Genomic DNA, 21,432 nt, shown 5'->3' on the forward strand with positions numbered 1-21,432 from the left:
AGTTCCAGTTTCATACCGTATATCTCGCCAAGACAGCTATGCTGACACTCGATTTTTCTCTCATTCAAAAAGACTTTGCCCGCTCCTCAACGGCTCGCGGCCGCGTGACCAAAACCCGGACGATACCGCTAGCTTCGGCTCGACGAACGCACCGGTTGCCGCGAGCTTCGTCAACCTTGGCTGAGCTGGACATGTGATGCGGGCCATTCAGGTTTTGAGGGGATAGGTATGATGTGTTGTGCGCGGTTCCTCGAAAATGGCGCGGTCGGTCGATTGATCGAGCTCTGAGGACGAAGCCTTTTGCGCTGCTAGGCGCGGCGCTTACATCAGGCAGGTCAAGCTGATTCTTGGTTCCCTGGAGATGGGAACAACTGAGATTGAATTGCTATTCGGGCATGGTTATCGTTGAAGTTGGGAAACAAGATTAATTCTCGGATGCTACCCGTCCACGCGCATCGGCATCGGCAGGCGCAGCTGCGAAGGGAGCCCTGGAGAAAGAAAGGAAACCTGACACCTTGAAAGGAAGGCGCATCTGCAGCGACCCCAGTCACTGGTCTGAAGGAACAGACAAGCGGTTTGACCATACTTCCCCTACAGTTTCCCGTGGAGGAAGGGGGCTGGTTATGGAGGGCTGATCAGGGGAAAAGGGGGTTCTTTGGTGTGATGTTTTTTTAGCTCGCGGGATGCCACCCATCTCGTCAGCGAAAGCTTGCGGCGGTGGCGTCCGAGGCGGCTTTGCTATGTCGTCGGACAACATCGGTTGGAAAGAAAGGGAGCACGTTCTAGGTATCGGCGGCAGTATCCGTCCCTGTTATTTCGTATCCCTTGGTTGGCGTCAAGGCTCTCACTTGGTTTTCATGCATGCATGCGTGGTTGCGGCGTTTTATCAGGAGGTCACCCTATGGATAGGATGGGATGGATGGGTTGGGACATGGACTTGAGTTGGCCTTGGAGTTTAGTTGATCGGAACATCATTCAGAAAGGGCACGGTGCGGACATGCATGGTGAATTGTTTTGTACCTGCGCGCAGAGGCATAGGAGAATATTCCATACCGCCTGTAATTGAGGCGAGTACCCGCAGAAGAGCTGCTGCCATTTTGGGCGCTTGTTGCCCTGTCATGTCGATCGAGATTGCCCCTACCCAATCCATAGCTTGGGACCGGTCTGCTGGTGTGGTTACTTCCACTATTTGTACATGTGCGCTTAGACCGTGATTCACCGCCGATGTGTCGCTTGGCCCGGGTCACCGTGATGGGTCCTGAACATGTGGGGTCTGCGGGGATGCTGAATCTGGACCGCAGCCCTGTGCCTTACCTATGTATTATGGCTGACTGTGATTTGTAAACCTCGCTCGTCAACGGGCAAAAAGTGCAGTGGTTGCGGACTGTATGTTGGCAACAGTCCCCCAACGGTTCGATATTTAGTTGCAGGACACAAAACGGTATTATTTGAATATCCTCAGTCTTGGAGGGGAAGCAGCTTGAACCTTAACATCACAGACAGGCGCTCGTAGACGGTGCGGCAACTCGAGTTCCGATTGCATGTAAAAATGTGGGCAACGATGCCGATCGATGCAGCGCCAAGTCGATGTATATCAACCAACTCATCCGTAAAAGCGGTAATCGAGAGGATCGTTTTTACATACATTATTTTGGGCTTCACTAACAGCGTGGATGGAGCGATACGTCCAATTCGGGTATGCTGCCGAGATCCTGGTAGGGTTGCGCTGTTCCTTCCCAGATTTGGTTTACAGAGGCTTTCTTCACATCCCGTCCCATCTCATCGTCCACGTCCCATACGGCTTGCCTGTTCCTTCTCTTTCTTTGTCTGTTTTTAGGTCATCTCCCTCGTGACACTGGTAGTAGTATTCAACGATCTCCCCAAGGTAGAACAGCATCCATCTTCAAGTGGAACTGGGGCACCGTTAGCGCCCACCTCTCTTTGTCACTGCTCTGTAACTCGGCACGTGTGCGGCGACGCTCTCCAATGTGCCATGGCCAACCCTGGGGGTCTTATCCGGCCGGCCGGGTCCGCGAATACGGCTGACGGGTTGTGGTTCGTGCCATGACGGTGCAGCCAGATAAATTGCACCCCTCTCACGCAAGTGCCGGTTCGGCGCTTGTCAGGACAAGCAGCAGGACAGCTGTGTTGCGGAATACAGTGCTGTGTCGTGACCCACATGTAACCCATAGGATCGCAAGGTCGGAGCGACTTGCGATTCGACACCCTTTTTTCAGGGAGATGCGACATATCTGAGTGGGTTGGTTGTGAACGTATCGTCACAGTTGGGTTCTAGATTCGGCTCTCGCTACCGAACTATCCAGCTAGCTCACTCTTGCCTCCCATGTGAAATTCAGGAAGTGATATCGTCACCGGGCTGGTCTAAGTTGGGGACTGGAGGGCGGGCAATACTGAGTGCAGATGTGGGTGGTATTTGGCGGCAGTTCGTCGATGGGTAGGATGACATTGGCCGAAGGAGGAGGGAAGTGTCATGAGTTAGCCTCTGTCTTGAAATCTTGAAATCATACATGGCATAAACTCTTTCGGGTCGACACTTTTACTGAGTGCCAAGCAAGCGTTATGAAATCGAACTTCGAGAACCTGTGTAAAGAAGAACAAGTTTCATGTTGTTTCTATGTTTATCGCGCTCGTGCGCTGCGTGGCATGGTGCCTTGCTTAACCGCCGTCCTGGATTGACGCCCGAGTGGTACCCGGGGTTTGGGCCGAGAGATGTTACCCGGTTTGGGCATTCAGAATAGCTTTGGTGGTGGTAAGCTCATCTAATTACTTGCCGGCGTGATGGAAGTTGTTCGGTTGCACGACTCATCACGTTGATTGGCGGCAAGATAGACTTGGTGCAGTTGGAGCGGCAACGCAGAGAGCTTGGTCTCTCTGACCAGAGCAACCCTCTTCACCGCAATCGAGGAACAAGCCGGGAAACAAAGATGTCGTTGAGGTGACCGGGTGTCAACGTCGAACCTGCCGGGACCCTGGACGCTGCAGGTGATTGTGCTAAAAATAGCTAAAAATAAACCGCGCTTATGCATCGCGGAAATCGCAAGCGGGCAAATTTACCCAATGATATTCCATTTAACCCTCTCGGCGCTTGCATCCGCCAACTGGGCAAAATCCATGAAATTTGCCATCACCAATCAGCGCCCTGTCGCAAACGCGACTTCCCGTTGTTGGCCAATCGCCGCCGTTGCAAGCTTATTTGAAGCGAGCATGTGCTCCCCACCGAGGCTGCGCCTGCAACACGCAGAGAAGCGGCTCTCTTTGCAGCAAGGGATCACTCCAAACTTCAATGCAGGATTAACATCATCGCCAGCATTCTTGTGCGTTGATTCTGTTACTGACTGAGCATGTTCCTGAACACTATCCGGATGCCAAGCAAGCTGTGCAACCATGAGCAACAGAACCAATTTCCGCAAACGTATGATCCCTTGTCAAGTTTCGTCCGAAGCTCGAGAGAGGTCGGTTATACTACGTACTGTGAATATCGAGGCCGGCTCTTGGCATGCTCGAAGCCCTCCCCACACAAGCGGGATGTTGTTTTCTGCCGGGGAGGTCTATCACTCAGTACAGGTAACGTAATCAAAAGAAACACATAGCTGACTCAAGGAACTGGAAATGTAGGTCGTTGAGGATCTTGCAAACCACAAACAAACCCACATCAATGATATTATGGAATCAGAGTTTGGGGGGGCAGGCATTCCATGCTAGCTGATATGGCCGATGCGGCTCTTGTCGACCGGCTCGACATCGAACAGGGAGGCAGTGCCACTGAGACTCCGTGACAAAACATTTAACAGCCGGGCAAGGGACAGTGTCCGCCGGACGTATGTGGTTCCCGCCATTCGGGCCCGACCTGTATGCGATCGGGTGTTTGAAGTTGATGACAGGCAAACGGAAAATAAGATACATTGAACATTTTCTTGGCACAGAACGTGGCTGAGGCGGAGTCCCTTTTCTACGGAATGCTGAAGATTGAGGTTGTGTAGTAACAATAACTTGAAGACGGAAGCCCTGCTTTTACGAGCAGGCACCGTCTGACTATGCTGAGCTCCAAGATGGGCGAGCTGAGATCACAAACGGGCAATGGTTCGAGCGTAAATCATTGGGTTTTCGCTTTCCATCTGCGCATCCTCTGTCATTCCGTCCTGCGTTGCAGCCGGACCGTGGATCATCTCGACGCTTACCCGGAGATATTGCAGCTTGTAGAACAGACCCAAATCCACTACAATAAATTCCGAAACTTAAGCTGTCCTCAAGTCATCTTCTTGTCATGCGCGACCCAGTACACTTTATCGTCGTCGGCAAGTTGTTCGTGCCGCCCGACTTGAGCATTTCCGCGTCGCTTTCATTATCATCTCTTCCCATCGTTTCGTTGTCTTTGATTCTTTTGAGTACAGCTTTGGCCACGGGAGCCGTGGCCTCAACGGTGGCGGTCGTGGTGAAGAGACTCGGACATCTCGAAAGGCACCCGAGCGATGACTTCCATGCTTTCCTGTTGTGGTCTCGGTTTCAAGAGAGGCACCTTTGTCTCGGTTGCATCCAGCCAACCATGCTGCATGGTTTATCTGGGTTGGTGGGGCTGTGCCAAGCCTGACTCGTGGCTTTCCGGCTCCTGTCCCATGCTGCAGCGGACCCCTTGCCTGGTTTCCCCGGGCCTTTTCCTTCCCCACCACCCACTCTTTTGCGCACCTCGTCTCTCGCCTTCTGAACTCACGGTCTATTATTAGCATCACCAGATCCAGCCTCGTCGCCCTTGAACTGCACGAGCTGTCGCCGCATGTACCAGTGTATCTTTGACTACCCCTGTCGCGAACAAGGGAATTGACGTCGCCCGCCGGAATCTTCAGCTGTTTGCTCTACCCACAGCGCACAAAAAGAAGGCCGTCGCCCTCGTCGTCGCCATTTGTCGCGGTCCGTGAGAGCTAGTTAAAGAGTCAAGCATCCACGTCCGCCTCCACCTCCAAACTGTCCCCATACGAGGCTGCACCTACACGCGACGCCATCCTGCAGCACACTACCTGCCCCACGTCCTCGTCATTAACGCCACAGCAACATCGTCGGTGCTAATAACCTGTCGACCACGGCCGCTGGTTGCCGTCGGAGTGTTTTTGTGTTGGCTGTGCGGCAACATCTGGATCCAAGCATAGATTGGATATCACCGGCGTTTTGACTGCGGCCTGACCGTCACAATGGGTCGGAGAAAGATTGATATCAAGCCCATCAAAGATGATAGGAACCGCTCTGTGTAAGACACTCCGGCGCCTTTCTCCCGATCACTACTAACAGTCCTCGCCGCGCCCAGCACCTTTCTGAAAAGGAAACATGGTCTGTTCAAGAAAGCCCATGAACTGTCAGTGCTCTGCTCTGTGGATATCGCCGTCATCATCTTTGGCAGCAACAAGAAACTCCACCAGTTCTCGTCCGGAAACATGCGGGAGATGGTCCATCGATGGAGCTGCGTATGTCTCCTTCCCGGTGCCCAGCCACACGCGACTAACACGGGTCTGCATAGCACGGCGAGCCGAACGAACACAAGGGTCCCCTCGATTTCAACGGCGGAGCTGACGATGACGAGGACGATGATGAGAACGGCACCCCGCCCCAAGTTCAGGGAGTCGAGCCGGACATGCTCCCTCCTCACTTCCAAAACGGCCATCCGTTCCCCATCATTCGGCATCACACGCCTTCGGCATCGCCCCCAATTCCCAACGGTGTCTTCAACCCGCGAGGCCACACCCCGCAGCCCCAGATGGGCTCCCGTCCGTCATCGCGAAACGACATGCGCCGGATGGGCCCGAGCATGATGGGCCAGCCGGTTGGACCTCCCGGCCCTCAACCAGGGCCCGTCAATGGCTTCACATACATGGCGCAACCAGCCATGTACAACGCCCCAAATGCTCACAATATGCCCTCCAACATGCCCCACGGACTGCCACAACCCCACCCTCCATATTCCTACCAACCACAGCCGCATCCGCACCAGATGCAGCCATACGTGGACGAACAGCGGAGGGCGTCCGGGCCTGCTGCGTTCCCTCTTCAGCCGCCACAAGTGCCACCAGCAGGACGTCAGTCTGTGTCCCCTCCACAGCCGCCCGCCGCCCAGCTTCCTTCCCAGCTACCCGCGCAGCCCATGGCGCACATGTCACCGCCACCACAACCACAGGTCCATCCCATGCAAAGCCCACCTCAGCCTCAACAGCATCTCCCGCCCCCCCCACCACCGCCCCAACCGCAAGAGGTTCCTCAGGTCTTCGTCCCACCTCAAGAACCACACCCACCCGCACCTCTAGAGTTCAAGGCGAAGTCCCTTTTGCTGGACACCAACATCAAGAAGCAACCGCCGCGCAAGGGAGGTAGCATCTTTACTCCGATTGACGAGAACCGCTCCATCCTTTCGCAGCATCTAGCGGCATTTCATCCTGAGCCAAAGTCGGACCCAAGGTCTGAGCCGCCATCGAGCAGGTCCCAATCAATCGATGGTGGCAGCGTCACAAAGGGCAGCAACCCGAACTCCCCTCCATCACTCCCTCGCATCAATACACAAGTACAGCAGCCGCAGATCAAGCGGAATGGGTCGTTGGGAAACATTCCTGAAACGACCTTCACGCCGCCCTCGCGGTCCAACAGTCTGCACACGGCCCGCAGCATTTCGCGGCCGCAGTTGAAGGTGCAGATTCCGGACGAGTCAGACGGCGGCAGCGCCACGAACGAGTCAGCCTCGCCTCGCGGCACCACAGCGACCGCGACCGACATCACGTCGCAGCCCTCTCGGCGGCCCACGGAATCGCACGCGTCGGGCGTCGTCCTACCGCCCCCCTCGCCCTCGGCATCTACCTTGCTCTCGGCAGGCGCCACGGGCCCGCCGAACCCGTTCGCTCGGCCGCCTCCTCACCAGAGCAACATGAACATTGACACGCCCGTTTCGGCGCTGCCGTCCCGGTTCCTTGGAGAGGGATTCTTGCCGAGCCCGGGCGGGTTCTATGCCGATTGGGGGCTCAAGAACGACCACAATGCCTTGAGCCCGCTCAACTTTGGGACGCCCGTCGTTGGAACGGGGCCGTCGTTCCTGCGCGATGATTTGGCGCCGCTCAAGAGGAAGAGTCCGGAGATCAGTGGGAACGGGCCAAACCACGAGGCGCCTGCTGATATGCAGGGAACTGAGGCCAAGAAGCTCAAGGTTGAGAGGGCAGTGTGAGTTGTGAGTGGGTGCGAGGTTGAGTGTGTCGTTTTCTCGCCAGTGTGGTTGGCTTGTACTTCTTCTCTTTTCAATTCTTTCCTTCTTGGTTACAGTACTATGTCTACTTCCTTCATGGGATAGTAGAGGTCCTGCTTATCTTCTTTTTTCCCATTCTTTTTTCGTTTTCAAGGCGAGTGTTATACTTTCAATCGGCATTGGGCAGGCGTTCAGCGAGGACTACGGAAAATGGATGACGGGACAGGCATCATTGAACGAAGTTGGAAATGGTTTCTGAATTGTGGGGAATAAGGATGCTGGCGTTGTTGGAGCGCATGAGCAATTTTGCGCAGGAAGGAGGTACAGGGGGCTTGTATGTTGGAACGATTTTTGGATAGGGGTTATAGAATACAGAACTCTTGATCTCGAACCATCTTCCGTGCAGTGGAGCGTGTGATTTGCGCTTGCGGATAAACGACGTAAACAACGGGCTCATTGTTCCGGCTAGCTAGCACGCCGGGAGGACCGGTCCGCTGTTGAGGTGTGACACGATCGGGTAGAGTTGGCTTAGTTTCTGTATCTTCCCGGCCCCTCGGGAGCTGTGATGGGCGGTGGGTCAGGGGCATCGAGGGTGGAGAATTTCATATCCCTTAGCATGGGCTTCAGCTTTGCTCTTGAAGACATCCCGGAATTGCGGTCCAGGCGTTGACGGCTCTGTTGCTATTCTTAGAAGCTGCCCTTATCCAAACGACGAACCTTGGTGCCGTTGGCTTCGGGTCAACTCCCACATGCCGGCGCAGGAAAGGGATGGCTACTGGTCAAGGCACTTGTGCCTGAGCAGCTTAGCTCAGTTCAGCTAAGGTAAGGTAATCGAGTTACAACAACAATGGCATGGAATCGAACGGCCGGCCAAAACCCTCTTGACCTCATCGAACAACAATCAGATTCGCACAACAACCTTGACCCCGCTGACGCCAGCCTTCAGCTTGTTGTGCGCCGCATTCAACCCCGCGAGACCACCCCCCTCAACCTGAACTCTGGGACTCGGGACAACACTGCCGGACTCGAGACCCTCCCGCAGCCATCCGTGGAAGCACTGATGCATGTGCTTGTCCCTTCCCGCCTGGTCTAAAGGAGGCAGGTTGAATTTGACCTCGGTGTTGTCGAGCGTCGGGTGGCCCGGAAGCAGGACAGGCGAGTGGGCGACCCTGGCGGCGGCGTTCCCCTTCGTCTGCTTGAGGACCTCCGGCATGGGCTGCAGGCCGCGAGGCACGACGCAGTGGGCTGTGCGCAGCTCAATTCCTTCCTTCCCGACGGCGGTGACGATCTGCGCGACCACGTCGCTGTCGTGGAAGTCGGACGCGGCGTCGGCGCCGAGACTCCGTAAGTAAGCGTGGTGTTTGGTGCTGGCGGTGGCGTAGATGGTGAAGCCTAGCGTGCGGGCGGACTAGATGGATGGCGAAAGTGCCGACGCTGCTGGCGCCGCACCAGATTAGCACGCCGTGCTCGTCCTGGAGGACGTACCGGGTCTCGAGCGGGATGCCGAGTGTCGTCCAAGCGGACGGAGCGGTCTTGAAGCCCAGGGGGCGACCGGCGCCTTGCTCGAAGGACGGGGCATCGAGCAGCAGGATACGACTTCGGACTGAGCCAGGGCGTACTTCTGGAACTCGAAGGCGCCATGTCGGGGGAGCCATTGTGGTAGTAGGGGGAGGCCAAGGCGAGGACACGAGTGCCGGGCGCGACCGTGGAGACGTGGGTGCCCACTTTGGGGACGACACCGGCTGCGTCGCATCCGATGACGGCCGGGTACATGGGTACGGGTGGGAGACCGCGGTCCTGCTGTGAGACGTCTATGGGGTTGAGAGCGACGGCTTGTACCTCGATAAGGACTTCATGGAGGCCGGGTTCCGGTGTGGTGCATTCGGTGACTACTAAAGTGCCGCCCTTTGTGAGCATGGCAGCGGGATGCATGTTGCAGTTGAGTGTGCACTCCAACGATTTGAAGGGACGTTGAGATGCGTATAGTACTTGTCTTGAAACTGATCGGTTACTCAAGCCTTCTTAGACAATTGGTTCTGCGGGAGCACATCTTCATCTAATAGTCTCGTAACAGCCAGCATGGGCCGGATTTTGCTGACCAAGCGCCAATATCAGATATATGCCTTTCTCTTTGCCCATTACCGTCGTGGCTGCAACAGTGGTGTAGGGAACCTTGTCTACTAAAGGGACATCCTCCACACGTGGTAGGGCTAAGCGTGGGTGACACCATCAGACCAGTGACGCACCCTCAGCCACACCCCTGGAAGCCCCCTTGTCGTCTCGTTCTACACCGTCCTCAAACGAATACCATTGTGTACTCCTGTTCGTCATCTTCCGCCGTGCCAGCACGGTCGGTCTTAGGTTAGGCGCAAAGACCGATATTTCTCAGATGACATGAGTCCAACCAAGGACGAAAGGTATCCGCACATGTGACAACCTGCCAATCACCATTTAGACTCTTTGAATAGGAAATTGCATCATAATAAGGGAAAGAATAGGATGGCTTCTACACAGGATGCCGTGGGGTCAGGACGAAAAAGTAGAGGTTCATCCTCTGAGGGCAGCGGTGACGGCGCACTGCTGTCCGTTTCTCCATGGCAGCAGACAGGAAGTCGCCTTGTCAAGGGTAACATCATGTTCTATCTTGCCGAACCTGCTTTTCTCTGATTTACCCATTCAGTTTATCAAACCATATACTTTCAAACTGAAAAGTGGTCAAGAAACCTGACGGCTCGTAGCCGGTTTTGTTCGGCTAGTCGATTTGATTTTATTCCTGCTCACCTGCCCGACACGTGTGTAAACTGCAAACGACTGATCCTATGGCTGACTGGCAAGCGAGGCAATGGTGCAGGAAATATAAACCCAACTGGAGCGCTATGGATGCGACTGGTACCAACGAGGCTTGTGAAGTGTGGCACCGCTACAGAATAAGATTGAGGTGATCCCCAATCAAGGCATCCACCTTGCTTCAACATCAAAGCTCACCAGCCTTTTTCCCGAATCTCCTTCATGCGATCCTCCACCTCGGGGTAATCAAGTGAGCTCCGTGGCCGGCGATCCCAAAAGTAGCAATCCTCGTCGGTGGGCTCCGGGCGCTCCCAGATATCCCTGTAGACCTTGTGGCGATACATGGCATAATGAGAATCAATGCGTACTCTGTGATCCAGTGTGGGGAGGAGGGGCAGAGGCCCGTTTGTCGGCTGATACTCGGAGGAAGATGCAGGCGCCGGTGAGAGTAGTAAGTCCAACAGGGCTCGTTGTTCCTCGTCCTTGACCTGCCAGAGGCGAAACGTGAAGCCTTTCCGGGCCGAGTGCAAGTAGAGGTTGGGCTCGGGAGACGGAAGGACGTCGGCGACTGGCGTGTTCCACGGCTGCGACCGATCAAGAGCACGACGCCGCCGAAAATCTGGTCCTCGGCCCAGTAGCCCACGGTGTCGGCGAGACCATTGGGATATTGGTCATGGTAGCAGTATTGGGGGTGCGTGAAGTGCGTTGGCCAGGGTGGGACTGGATGAAACTTGAATATGGAGTCTTGGTTGTCATCATCATCATCCTTTCGCCGCCACCACGTTAGCTGGTCGACCGAATCCCTGGGGTTCGTGATGTGCTGGTCATGGAGTCGTATGTCCTGCTTGTACAGAACGGCAATCTGGTGGACAGCCACAGCCGCGAGCTCGATGAGGCGGAGCTGAAATGCGCGCGAGTCCGGAGCCGCTGCTTGGAATGCTTCTAGTAGCTGGGAAGCCGTCAGTCAAGATATTTGTGGCTGACCTAATGGTGGTTTGAATATGTGGCTCCGCTAACCTTTGTATCGAACTTCAACGTCCCGATGCTGAAATTTGCTCTGAACTGCCTGGCGGTGTTGACCACACCTGGACAAAGAGTAACGTGGTTCTCGAGCGGATGGCCTAGAATAACTCGATGGGCCTGTTGGCCCCGGACAACGTCGCAGAGGGGGACACCATCGATGATTTGGCTGTATGTCTGCGCCGCGAGGTCCGTGTCGAGAAGTCGGAGAACTGCGCGGGTGAGGGCATCGCTGTGTTGCGAATTCAGTTTATCGACCCCGCTCATCTCGACCTTGGGAATGCATCCTCAAATGTGCTGCTTGCCGATGCCATGGCTGAGAAAACTTAAGATATCTGTGGTATACATGGAAAGGAGGTAATGGAGCAGAAACGAAAGTCAGGTGCCTAACTGGGCTTTGATTGCAAATCCTAGATACGCTCTGGTTTCGTCTCTCGACTAAATGTGAAGGAAAGTGCAAAGGCTTCCGTTTTGACGCTGGCAGAGGAGTGTAGGAGGGATGCCAGGCGATGGACCATGAAGGGGCACTGCGGCAAGGGCCACTTGCGCCTCGCCGCCGGTTGTTACAGCCTACCAACGGCATGATCATTATGGCCGTTATGAGGTTCTCGAGTCGGACCAACAACCGGGAGAGGTTGCTCGAGGGGCGTTCGTTGATTTTCACTGTGAGGTCTACAAATGCCACTGCCTCTACGTCGACAGATTTCGCGTCTTCTCTCCAAGCTCACATCGACCATTCTACTTTGAAATCTACGCCGTCAAGTCTTCTTTAGCCGCGCTCATTCATAATCATTTTCCATTTTCTCCGGTCGATTTCCCTGTTGTCATTGCTAAACCGAAAAGACGCGCAGCACTAGCCTTGCCATTGACTCTGTCTTATTCGATACCATAATGAGGAAGAGGTAAGTTGTATAATCAGACTCTCCTCTTCCTCTTCCTCTTTCCCATTCTTTTCTCGTTACCCCTTTTTCATTTTCATTTTCATTTTATTCTCTCCTATTGAACTACTTACTCATTCGGCCCAGCAGCCCAAGTTCTAGTACCCCTTCCTCCCGGAGCCAGTTTCCCGCAGGTGGACAGCCACGCACCAGCGGCGCTGCTAGTAAGCCAATGACCCCTGTGCAGGGCGGACAGCCACGCACCGGTGCGGGCACCGCTAGTAGGCCCATCACTCCCGTGCAGGGAGCAGGTAGGCGCAACAGCCCCGCGCCAGTCTCGGCCTTTTCTATGTCTAGCTCGTCTTCCCCTTCCTCCGGGACCAGGAGCCCGTCAAAATCTCCTCCCCAGAAGACCACAACCATCACCACCACCGCTACCGCCGTCCCCACCACCAGCAACCAGGTCGATCACCCAGGCGGGCTAGTCATCAAGCTCAAGTCAGACGCAACGGGCGGCGCAGAGACCCAGGTGGCCGACCATGATCCTCTCTTCCTGGCGGTGGTAGCAGCTGTCAACCTTGGCCTCAAAATGCTTGAATATCCAGCAGGAAAAGAACGTCTTATTCAGTGGTGAGTACGAGCCGTCAACGACTGGACAGCAGAACAGACGGAACATCTCTTTCCCGAGTCTCCTGCCACTCACGCCAACATGACACCCTATGCCAATGCCTTTCTGAAGGAATTGAGAACTCACTTTGTCCCCTCTTTCTCACCAATAGTCTGACTGGAGAGGGCGAGACGGAGAAGTCCGACTGGGCTCGGCCAGCCAAAGGACTCGCTGGTTATGTTGGATCGAAAGCTGGCCTCCTTTCCCTCAACAAATTTGTATGTTACCTGGCCGTTGTCCTTACGAGTTTGCACCTCCCTCCCTAGTACAGTATATACATTAACAGCAAACTCTTAGATCTTCGAAACCATCGTCAAAGCTTCGGAGCAATTTCAGAAGGGAAACAAAGACTATGTAAGGACTTACGAGTTACAGATGGCTCTCATGGGCATCACCGTCGCCCACGAGTTGTGCCACTTCTTCACTGGCTACTTGACCGGGCAGAAAGAGTTCCATACGCCCCCAGGTATCAGGTACCTGGATAGAGACCTCAACGTCATCAACGGCAAGCTGGTTGGCGAGTCCGGCCGCGCGTGGGAAGCCAGTCTCATTGGCGGCGAGCTCCGCCACCTTACCGAGCCTCTGGCCGACGGGGCTCCCCCGGAAAAGCACCCGCTGGGCTACCGACAAGCCGGCGATCTTTGGCTGTTGAACGATAACCTTGGTGGCATCGCCGTGGTTGATCGCGAATGTATCACAGCGCTTCTGAAGTTCGGTATGTACAATCAGGCGCCTCGGAGCGTGCGCTAATTACCTAGGCGGCCACTGGGAAGACGATGGGCAGCGATACCTGACTGACCATGATCTACCGCATGATGACAGACTTTGCCAAGGCGTTTCCCTTCCGCACCACGGGCACTCAGCAAAATATCATGCTTGTCAAGGCAACCCGCCTCAGGATGGACGAGATGCGGAATCTGGCTCTCGGCAAGGCCGCGGATATAAGCCACCAAAGAAGCAACTTATCAAAGCGGACCTGGATGCCCATAACGCGCTCCGGAAGCGTGATTTCAGTGGCAAGGATTTCAGACGCCTCATTATGATCCCCTCGCAGCCCAAGTACATTTTCCAGCCAGTTGTCTGAAGAAAGAAGCAGAGACGGGTGGACAGTCTGACCGTGATCAGTATCGTGGTGTTTGGCTGCAGGGCTACTACCTGCTGTTGCAATATATAGACTGAGCTTCCTGGTGAACTTATTACTGTCAGGGCTGGTACCTCGGTAGAACGGACGAAGGGCGTTCAGGAGCTTGATTATATACAATATTGGCTATGATGGCTTGCCAGCGAGGCGGCTGGACTGTTTCAGCCCCGCTACCTCCTCTGCTGGGTATGCTACGTTGATCATTTTGAAGGATCAGTTTGTCCGAATAGTTTGACTTATGTGACTGAGAGGGCGTCTAAGGGCAACAGGGAGAGTTAAGTGAAAACAAGGTTTTGATGCCAACACTCGAACCCAAAGCTGCCACTGAGATTGATGTTGAGCGGTAGCCAGAGGTTGGGGATTGAGAAACAACAAAAGCTAAAGCTTACCATGCGCGTCATGTCAGCGAACGCGTAATTCCGACATTCTTCCCCCTATCACCAGCCACGGCGCACTCGATCTCCTCTATGAAAGGCGTCACCGTATACTTAGTTACGCCCTCGATAGTACCGCTAATGGTAGAGAAGGACTGCCAGAGGTTCATGAATCAATACTTCAGCTCCACTGTGAGGTTGGTGCATCGGATGAGGATTATTTCTCGATTTCTTCCTGAAGCCCATCAACTTTCGTCAGCAAGTTAGCCCTTTTACGTTGGACTTGGGAAGAACAGAACGCACCAGTCCAAGCTTGGTCTCACCCAGCCAAGTCGCCGAATCAAAGCTTCAATGATGAGCTCGAAACAGCTTGCAGTGCACTACTGTAGACAGCGAGAATGAGGCGAAGCTGAGCTTCATTTACGTACCCTTCCAAACACAAGCCCCCACAAGCAACGCTCACCCAAATTTGTCATGCTTACTCTTCACCTTGAGATCCAACAACGTCTCGTGGTAATTACCCTCCCTCCTAGCCTTCTTCAACATCTTAACCTCGTCCTCCGTCAGCTTTCGCCCCGCCGCCGCCTCCAGCTCCCCTCGACTGATGCGCTCTCTGGCCTTTTCCTCGCGCGACGCCTTGAGCCGCGGCTTGAAGCGCGCCTGCATGCGCACGCGCAGCGTCGTGTTGAAGGTGATTCCTGTCTCGTCGCCGCGCACCTCGGGCGGGGCGCCGACCTTGGCCGAGCGGGAGGCGCGGATGGTCAGGAAGGTGTCGCGCAGGGTCTGGACCTGGAAGGTGCCCGGCGTGTCAGCGGTCGGGACGAGGTTGAAGGACTCGAGCGGGGAGACGGCGTCGGAGGCGGCGGTCAGGATGCCGTATTTGTCGCAGGAGAGGTATCTAGTGGGAGGTTAGTTGGCGTAACTGGCGGGTTGGGGGAGGTTTGGCTGATGAGGGGCCTGCGTACTTCCCGTGGTGCCCCTTGAGGCGGAAGTGCTCGGTGCCGACGATCCGGTTGGCAACCCATACCTGGCGCACGTCGTGCGGCTCGGCGGTGGCCGGGTTGCCGTCCATGATGTTCTCGATTGGTAGGGCAAAGACCTTGCCAGTGGCGTCGCAAGCTAGGGCAGTAGGAGGGTCGCTCGGCAGGACGAACATGACGGGACCCGAGATGTCGGATACGGTGTCGGCCGAGACCCAAGTGTCGTCGTCGTCGGCCTCGGCTTCGGTGTTGTCCGCTCTGGGAGCCTTGACCTGCCGCTCTGGGTTGTCATCTTTGCCTGCGCCCTCGCCGGCCTCGGCGCGCTTCCTCTTCTTAGGCTTCTTGTCGCCTTTGAATGCCAGTGGCTTTACCATGTTGGATTTCTGAGTGAGCCGTGCGCAGGAGGATGGAAGATGGAAGAACAGACGTCGTGACGCTGGCGTTGCAATCAGCAGCCTTACTCCGTATCGATAAAAGCTCCCTCCGCGCAATCCACCATCGTCATCCACCTGCCGTGTTCAGCAGGTGACAACCACAAGCTTGGCGTCTGCCCCACCACTTTGAGGGGCACGCGATCACCAGACAACGAGAAATTCATCGCGATATACTTTTCTCATTTACTCTGTTAAAGGTCTTTCTCATTGTAGCTCGAAGTGGACTGTTTATACTATGGCGCCAATTGCGCAGGCCGTGATGGTCTCGTTGGAGGAGCTTAAAGATGGTAAGCGACCTGGAATGCGAAGCGTTGTGTAAGTGGCATCGCTGACAAGGGTTCTCAACTTGCACAGGGAGTGTGCCGTCCGAGACGCTCCACGAAGCCTTCGGTCCGGACTCGCTGGGCATCCTGATTGTCAAAGATATCCCTCCCGAGTTTGCCAGGCTGAGGCATCATCTGTTGTCGTACTCGTCGTATCTGGGGAATCTGCCCAAGTCGCAGCTTGGTGCGTCTCGTCGTGTCATTTGTGATGGCTAACCAGGCCCCGGCCACCACTAACAGCGCCAAGACAAGCTGGAGAACTCAGAGGCAAAGTATTTGACGGGATGGTCGCTCGGCAAGGAGACGCTCAAGAACGGCCAGGTCGACACCTTGAAGGGGTCGTTTTACGCCAACTGCGCCTTCTACGTCGACCCAGAGCTATCCTGCGCCGTGCCCACGGAGCAGTTCAACCCGGACGATTTTCCCGAGTATCTTTCGCCCAACATCTGGCCGGATGACACTACCCTTCCCGGGTTCAAGGACACTTTCGAGAGCCTGTGCCGCCTGATCATCGATGTAGCCGTGCTCGTCGCCAAAGCATGCGACAGGTTCGCCGAGAAGGAGATCACAGGCTACCCGAGCGGGTACCTAGAGCGCGTTGTGAGCACTTCGACCACCACCAAGGCCCGCCTGCTGCACTACTACCCCGAGGACCCCACCAACGAGCCCGCCCCGGTGGCCATGGCCGACGATGTGGCCAACTCCAACGACCCGGACGAGGACGATTGGTGCGCTACCCACCTCGACCACGGCTGCTTGACCGGTTTGACGTCGGCCATGTTCGTCGACGAGTCCCAGTCGAACCCAACCGTGGCATCCCCGGAAGTCGAGGCGGCGGCGGCCACGCCCGAAGAGCCGTACCTCTTGTCGCCACTTCCTGAACTTGAGTCATCCCCGGACCCGGCGGCCGGATTGTACATCAAGTCGCGGACCGGCCAGACGGTGCAGGTCAAAATTCCGCGAGACTGCATCGCTTTCCAAACGGGCGAGGCCCTAGAACGCATTACCGGGGGCAAGTTCAAGGCTGTCCCGCATTTCGTGCGTGGCGCGAGAGCGGCGCTGAGTGAGGGCCGGATTGCGCGGAACACGCTCGCTGTCTTTACTCAGCCGAACCTGGGTGATGAGGTCGATATGCAGCACCATATCACCTTTGGAGAGTTTGCCAGAGGAATTGTGGCCAAAAATACGGTTTCATGAGGGTTTCGCCGGGTTGTATGCTGAGGTTGGTACTTGTATAACTGAGCTTATCTCATTGGCACAAGTTTAAGTCAATCCATGTTTGGCACCATGCGGTCTGACTACCTACCTACCTAAATAACACACATACTCGTGCTAAAACAAAGTCAATCGGACAATCGGCCATGAATATACAGATCCTTCATACCAACGGCCGCAGCTCCGTCGACTCCGTCGACTCGTCCCCTCGGTACGACTCGAACGGTTTTCGCGCCATGCGCATGTAGGTTCCCCAGGCGCCGAGCACCAATAGTGTGAGGCCGACGGTTGTCACTGCGTACACTATTTTGTTCGTCTCGCCTTCTAGCTGAAAGAGGTTTACCTGCCACAGTGCCTGTGACGCATCAGCTCCCTTCATGGCGATAGGCGGAGCATACACTTACCGTGGTGAACGTGGCTGGAAGAAACAAGACCCCCAGCAAGCCAATCGTCTTCATCATTCTGCTATCGCTAGCAGCGGACTGGGCAGCCCTGAGATTGTTATGGGCGATATCTCGATTCGTTCTGGCTTCTCTCTGTGCAATCATGTTGGTGGTCTACAGTCGGTGTATACGGTCAGCTTCAGCCTTCATCTTTGCATAATTGGAGGTCTTGTCCTTGCCATGCTGATAAGACCACGGAGACGCTCCTGCAGGTCGGTGGAACGATCTTGCACAGACTTGCAAATAGATAGGGAAGGTCGCAAGCATGCTTCGAAGGCCTCTCTCTCTCCGGGCTGGAGCCTTTTCCCGGGCCTGGCTTGCTCCACGATGTCCATAGCTTCCCGACAGTGGTCTGCATAACGCACTCCAAAGGCCAGGGCGACCTGAGAATGACAGATCTGAGCGTTCGTGGTGGCGAATTGTCGATTTAAGAAGTCGGGATTGGAGAGCTCCCTGGCTCGTTGCGGAGTCGGGTGGTTAAATTCCCAACCCGGAGGCGACATATCCAAGAGGACCTCAATTTCGTTGAGGCTGACCCAAAGACTGGCTACCCACTCCTCCCATGATGGAACCCGCTGGGCATATAGCAGTGCCAGAATACCCAAGGGGGTTGTCTGTAAGAGACCTCGGTGCTTGTCGCAGAGGTCCCGTACTTCGGCCAGCTCTGACTGTTCCTTGCAACTTACGAATGCGACGCTCTGGAGGCTGGGAAGTTCGACGCGCAGGATACAAGTGATCAATCCCATGCTTCTCGGCAGGCGGACAAAGAAGGCTGTGTCGTCCACGTATTAGCCAACTTCTGCCCCATTGGGTATTAATAAGATTACACGGGCTAGACTCACTGATAGCGGTTATCCGCTGTTGACAGACTGGGTCATAGTCGATTTCATAGAAAAAGTATCCTCTTACAGTCTTCGACATTGTTTCCTTGGTATGTGGCCTGAGGTGGAACAGATCGTTGATCCAGTCAAGCTCTGTCTTCCCGCCCTCGTCGATGCGCTTGAGGGGGTTGTAATCCGTTCGAGTGTCACCGTAGGCAGTTCTAGACTCAACTTCGTAAGAGAGCCACATGCCCTACGTTTCAGATCCTGCAATAGTCTCGAACTACTTACAGCAAGAAGAACGACGGCGGCTCGGTTTTTAGCTCTGATGTTCGTCTCTGGCAGTTGATGAGCTTCGCTCGCAGAGATGTCAAGTATCAAAAGAAATCACTCACAATTTCCCTGGCCTTATCAGCGACTTTGCCGTTGCCGCTCAGGTCTTCGTCTCTCCAAGAATGTTGAGAGATCGTCAAGCACCTGGCTTGAGAACTTAGGTCGGAGTCCCGGTATTTGTACTTATGCTGGGTATATGGAGCAGTATACCGGGCAGGATGCTGGGTTTTCATTTTGAGGACATCTGGTTCGGGGAAAGGCAACTTCTGTTTACCTTGTCAAAGGAGGATGCCAGCAAGGTCAGAATTAAATCGAAACTTTGAAGAGGCAGTCCAGTTTGGCATCAATATCAGGCACGCGACAAGGCTCTCCGATCAGGCAAAACCGAAGCAATAATCACTCCGCTGCGCCACTGTCATGAGCTGGCCGCCCAGCGGGCTGCAGGAGGCCGTGCAGGAGACGCCAGTATCCAATGACTGTCTAACCAGTTAAGAGAGGATCACGACCAGAGGTGGTGATCCTGGTCAAGTTGCGCATCACTTCATGGTCCAAAGTGAGCCGACAGAGGGCATTACCAGAAAAGAGCCCTGACTACCGGGGCCAGTGGCTTTGTTGCAGGCACTGCGGCTGGCAGCCAGTTTGTGCATTGGTTGTCACAATCACGGCTGGCACTGCAGTCGGCAGGCATTCCGGCTGCCCCCAGGCTGTTGATTTCGCAGGATCATGTGCCCTTGGATTGGCTGAGCCCGGCGACGACGAGGCTCTAGTGCGCTTACGAGTCCCGGGCCAGACTGTTCGCAAGGTTGTTGGCAAGATTGGCTGACAAACTGGGGTAGTTACATCTGTTGCTATACTTTGTAGTGTATAAGTCATTAAGGAGCCTGTTGCATGTGTCGAGTATCTACTGCTCGCCATCCACTTGCGGCATCGGACGGTTGATTTGAGGCAGAAGACCGAGGTTGAGGATGTCGCGTTGTGGAACGCTGCTCGCCCCACAACTCGGCATTAGTGTCGTCCACGACACGACACGGCTTGCCGGGGTGCTCCCAGTCCCCATTAAGTTTCAATGGAAGCTCCGGCACGACAAAATTGCCGCTCTGATAAAGGCGAACTTGACGTTGTCCCGAGTCGAGTTTTCGACTGTTCACTCCTTCACTTGGTTGTATTATTATTCTATTTCAGGCCCAGCAGTCATACCATTTCCTTCTACATTGTTTATTGTCTTAGTTGACCAATTGATTCGGCTTCGTTACCGGATACAAACGGAAACCCCCGTTTCACTCAGACAGCTCCTCCGGGCCATTCGACCGTCATGCTCACTCCTAATAAACTTGCCATATCGGCAGCGTGGCTGTTGCTCCTCGGGGCGACATCAGCAGCCGAGCGAGCCGCTGTCGACAGCTCCGACGTCACAACGACCATTACCACGGTGCTGACTACCACCACCGGGGTGCCAACTTTGCTCTCCACTGCGCCAAACGATGCGACAGACAGCGTCCTCAGCACGACGACAGGCGCCGCCAGGCCAGCACCCACCAACCAAAAAGGCGCTGCCGAGTTGGCCGCTTGCCACAACACAGACGGCGAGTTCAGGCCGTTCTGCCTGCCCAAGCACAACGACGTCTACTACCCAGACTCGATGCACTACAGTATGCGCGCCTGGCCTAAACCATTTTTATCTTTGCGTCCCCCATGTCATATGTACTAATAATCACCTCACCACGCAGTAACCTGGGACCCCTCTTTCTTCCCAGGCGCCAACACGACCCTCAAGCTCATCGGCTTCTACACCAACACCTCGGAACCAACCCCGACCAACGCGGGCCCGCCGACCGGCGAAGAACGAGCTTTCAGCTCCGAGGACATCGAAGCAGGCTGGGGCCTATACGAATGGCACATCCCCGGGTCGCTGCTCTCCCGCACGGGCCACGAGCTGATCAACATCACCCTGCACATGGTGGCGCTGCCCAAGGGCGCCGCCCGCGCGCAGTGGCTGACGGGGCCGACCATCACGCTGCGGTGGAAGCCGAAGCCGCCTCCGGCGCCGAAGCCCCCGAAGAACAGCGCGCAGGAGCTGTACATTGCGCTGCCCCTCGTGTTTGGGTTCGCCGTGCTTATGATTGTGGGCACCTTCTTTATGAATAGGCAGATTAGGCGGATTGGTGTCGGGAATGTCATAACCAGGACGCGTAGGGGTGCTGCTGGGGTGCTGGGGAGGAGGAAAGGGGGTAATGGTGTCGGGGCGAGTAAGAGGGATCGGGCGAGGAATCAGGATAAGGAATTGGGGATTCGGTTGATGGAGCGGGATGGGGCGGTGATGGAGTCCGATGAGGAGAGGGCGGGCAGTTGGGAGGAGGGCTGGGGGAGTCAGGACAGTGGCGGGGCTGGGAGGAGGGTATTCGAGAGGGTTGGTGGTAAAAGAGACTAACTAGGGGCTGGGTAGGTTGTACCTTGGGGCACGAATTGGCGTTGGCTTGGGGAGAATTGAATATAGACGCGAGCAATACAAGAAGCGAGTAAGTTTCATCAGGACAATGTGTCTCCAGGATCATTGCCTTCCACATCCACAACCAAGATTGCGAATGCGTACCGTGCGCCCAACTGGTTTTATCCATTACGCCTATCATCACAAACAAGCGCCAGGGGGCGTCCATCGTTCACCAGAGTAGCTAAACGAGATCCACGCCATAAGCTTCCAGTTTGCCCCTAAACCAACTCTCTTAAACCACCTTACCCGACCTAGCTAGACCGGAAGCAAATCAAACTCCGAGCACTGTCCAACACC

General features: G+C 55.3%; 8 protein-coding genes across 8 annotated transcripts; 4 read left to right on the forward strand and 4 right to left on the reverse strand.

The window, feature by feature from the left end:
- The first annotated feature begins 4,726 nt into the window (after window positions 1-4,726).
- Window positions 4,727-7,620, forward strand: N657DRAFT_585865 (uncharacterized protein). The gene is made up of 3 exons (XM_062789794.1): window positions 4,727-5,260; window positions 5,318-5,474; window positions 5,528-7,620. The coding sequence occupies exons 1-3, from the start codon at window positions 5,205-5,207 to the stop codon at window positions 7,211-7,213; spliced, it is 1,899 nt and encodes a 632-aa protein (XP_062652414.1). The 5' UTR covers window positions 4,727-5,204; the 3' UTR covers window positions 7,214-7,620.
- A 385-nt stretch (window positions 7,621-8,005) lies between these two features.
- Window positions 8,006-9,148, reverse strand: N657DRAFT_660262 (quinone reductase; the record flags this gene model as incomplete). The annotated part of the gene is made up of 4 exons (XM_062795034.1): window positions 8,006-8,639; window positions 8,692-8,793; window positions 8,826-8,858; window positions 8,918-9,148. The coding sequence occupies 4 exons, from the start codon at window positions 9,146-9,148 to the stop codon at window positions 8,133-8,135; spliced, it is 873 nt and encodes a 290-aa protein (XP_062652415.1). The 3' UTR covers window positions 8,006-8,132.
- A 962-nt stretch (window positions 9,149-10,110) lies between these two features.
- Window positions 10,111-11,378, reverse strand: N657DRAFT_667851 (uncharacterized protein). The gene is made up of 3 exons (XM_062795425.1): window positions 11,036-11,378; window positions 10,662-10,967; window positions 10,111-10,602 (listed from the first exon to the last, which is right to left on the reverse strand). The coding sequence occupies exons 1-3, from the start codon at window positions 11,303-11,305 to the stop codon at window positions 10,213-10,215; spliced, it is 966 nt and encodes a 321-aa protein (XP_062652416.1). The 5' UTR covers window positions 11,306-11,378; the 3' UTR covers window positions 10,111-10,212.
- A 551-nt stretch (window positions 11,379-11,929) lies between these two features.
- Window positions 11,930-14,099, forward strand: N657DRAFT_695958 (uncharacterized protein; the record flags this gene model as incomplete). The annotated part of the gene is made up of 5 exons (XM_062797318.1): window positions 11,930-11,940; window positions 12,064-12,546; window positions 12,696-12,801; window positions 12,881-13,298; window positions 13,406-14,099. The coding sequence occupies 5 exons, from the start codon at window positions 11,930-11,932 to the stop codon at window positions 13,624-13,626; spliced, it is 1,239 nt and encodes a 412-aa protein (XP_062652417.1). The 3' UTR covers window positions 13,627-14,099.
- A 458-nt stretch (window positions 14,100-14,557) lies between these two features.
- Window positions 14,558-15,452, reverse strand: N657DRAFT_562274 (actin-crosslinking protein; the record flags this gene model as incomplete). The annotated part of the gene is made up of 2 exons (XM_062788127.1): window positions 14,558-14,996; window positions 15,064-15,452. The coding sequence occupies 2 exons, from the start codon at window positions 15,450-15,452 to the stop codon at window positions 14,558-14,560; spliced, it is 828 nt and encodes a 275-aa protein (XP_062652418.1).
- Window positions 15,453-15,747: 295 nt separating this feature from the next.
- Window positions 15,748-17,215, forward strand: N657DRAFT_585871 (Clavaminate synthase-like protein; the record flags this gene model as incomplete). The annotated part of the gene is made up of 3 exons (XM_062789795.1): window positions 15,748-15,799; window positions 15,867-16,019; window positions 16,083-17,215. 3 exons carry the CDS (start codon window positions 15,748-15,750, stop codon window positions 17,030-17,032), a joined length of 1,155 nt encoding a protein of 384 aa, XP_062652419.1. The 3' UTR covers window positions 17,033-17,215.
- Window positions 17,214-19,181, reverse strand: N657DRAFT_667855 (uncharacterized protein; the record flags this gene model as incomplete). The annotated part of the gene is made up of 6 exons (XM_062795426.1): window positions 18,710-19,181; window positions 18,606-18,652; window positions 18,336-18,535; window positions 17,673-18,265; window positions 17,455-17,607; window positions 17,214-17,405 (listed from the first exon to the last, which is right to left on the reverse strand). Exons 1-6 carry the CDS (start codon window positions 18,878-18,880, stop codon window positions 17,214-17,216), a joined length of 1,356 nt encoding a protein of 451 aa, XP_062652420.1. The 5' UTR covers window positions 18,881-19,181.
- A 354-nt stretch (window positions 19,182-19,535) lies between these two features.
- Window positions 19,536-21,164, forward strand: N657DRAFT_639136 (uncharacterized protein). The gene is made up of 2 exons (XM_062791717.1): window positions 19,536-20,296; window positions 20,375-21,164. Exons 1-2 carry the CDS (start codon window positions 19,960-19,962, stop codon window positions 21,073-21,075), a joined length of 1,038 nt encoding a protein of 345 aa, XP_062652421.1. The 5' UTR covers window positions 19,536-19,959; the 3' UTR covers window positions 21,076-21,164.
- Window positions 21,165-21,432: the final 268 nt, after the last annotated feature.

The sequence above is a fragment of the Parathielavia appendiculata genome, assembly GCF_033297405.1.
Source record: "Parathielavia appendiculata strain CBS 731.68 unplaced genomic scaffold N657scaffold_1, whole genome shotgun sequence".
NCBI lineage: Eukaryota > Fungi > Ascomycota > Sordariomycetes > Sordariales > Chaetomiaceae > Parathielavia > Parathielavia appendiculata.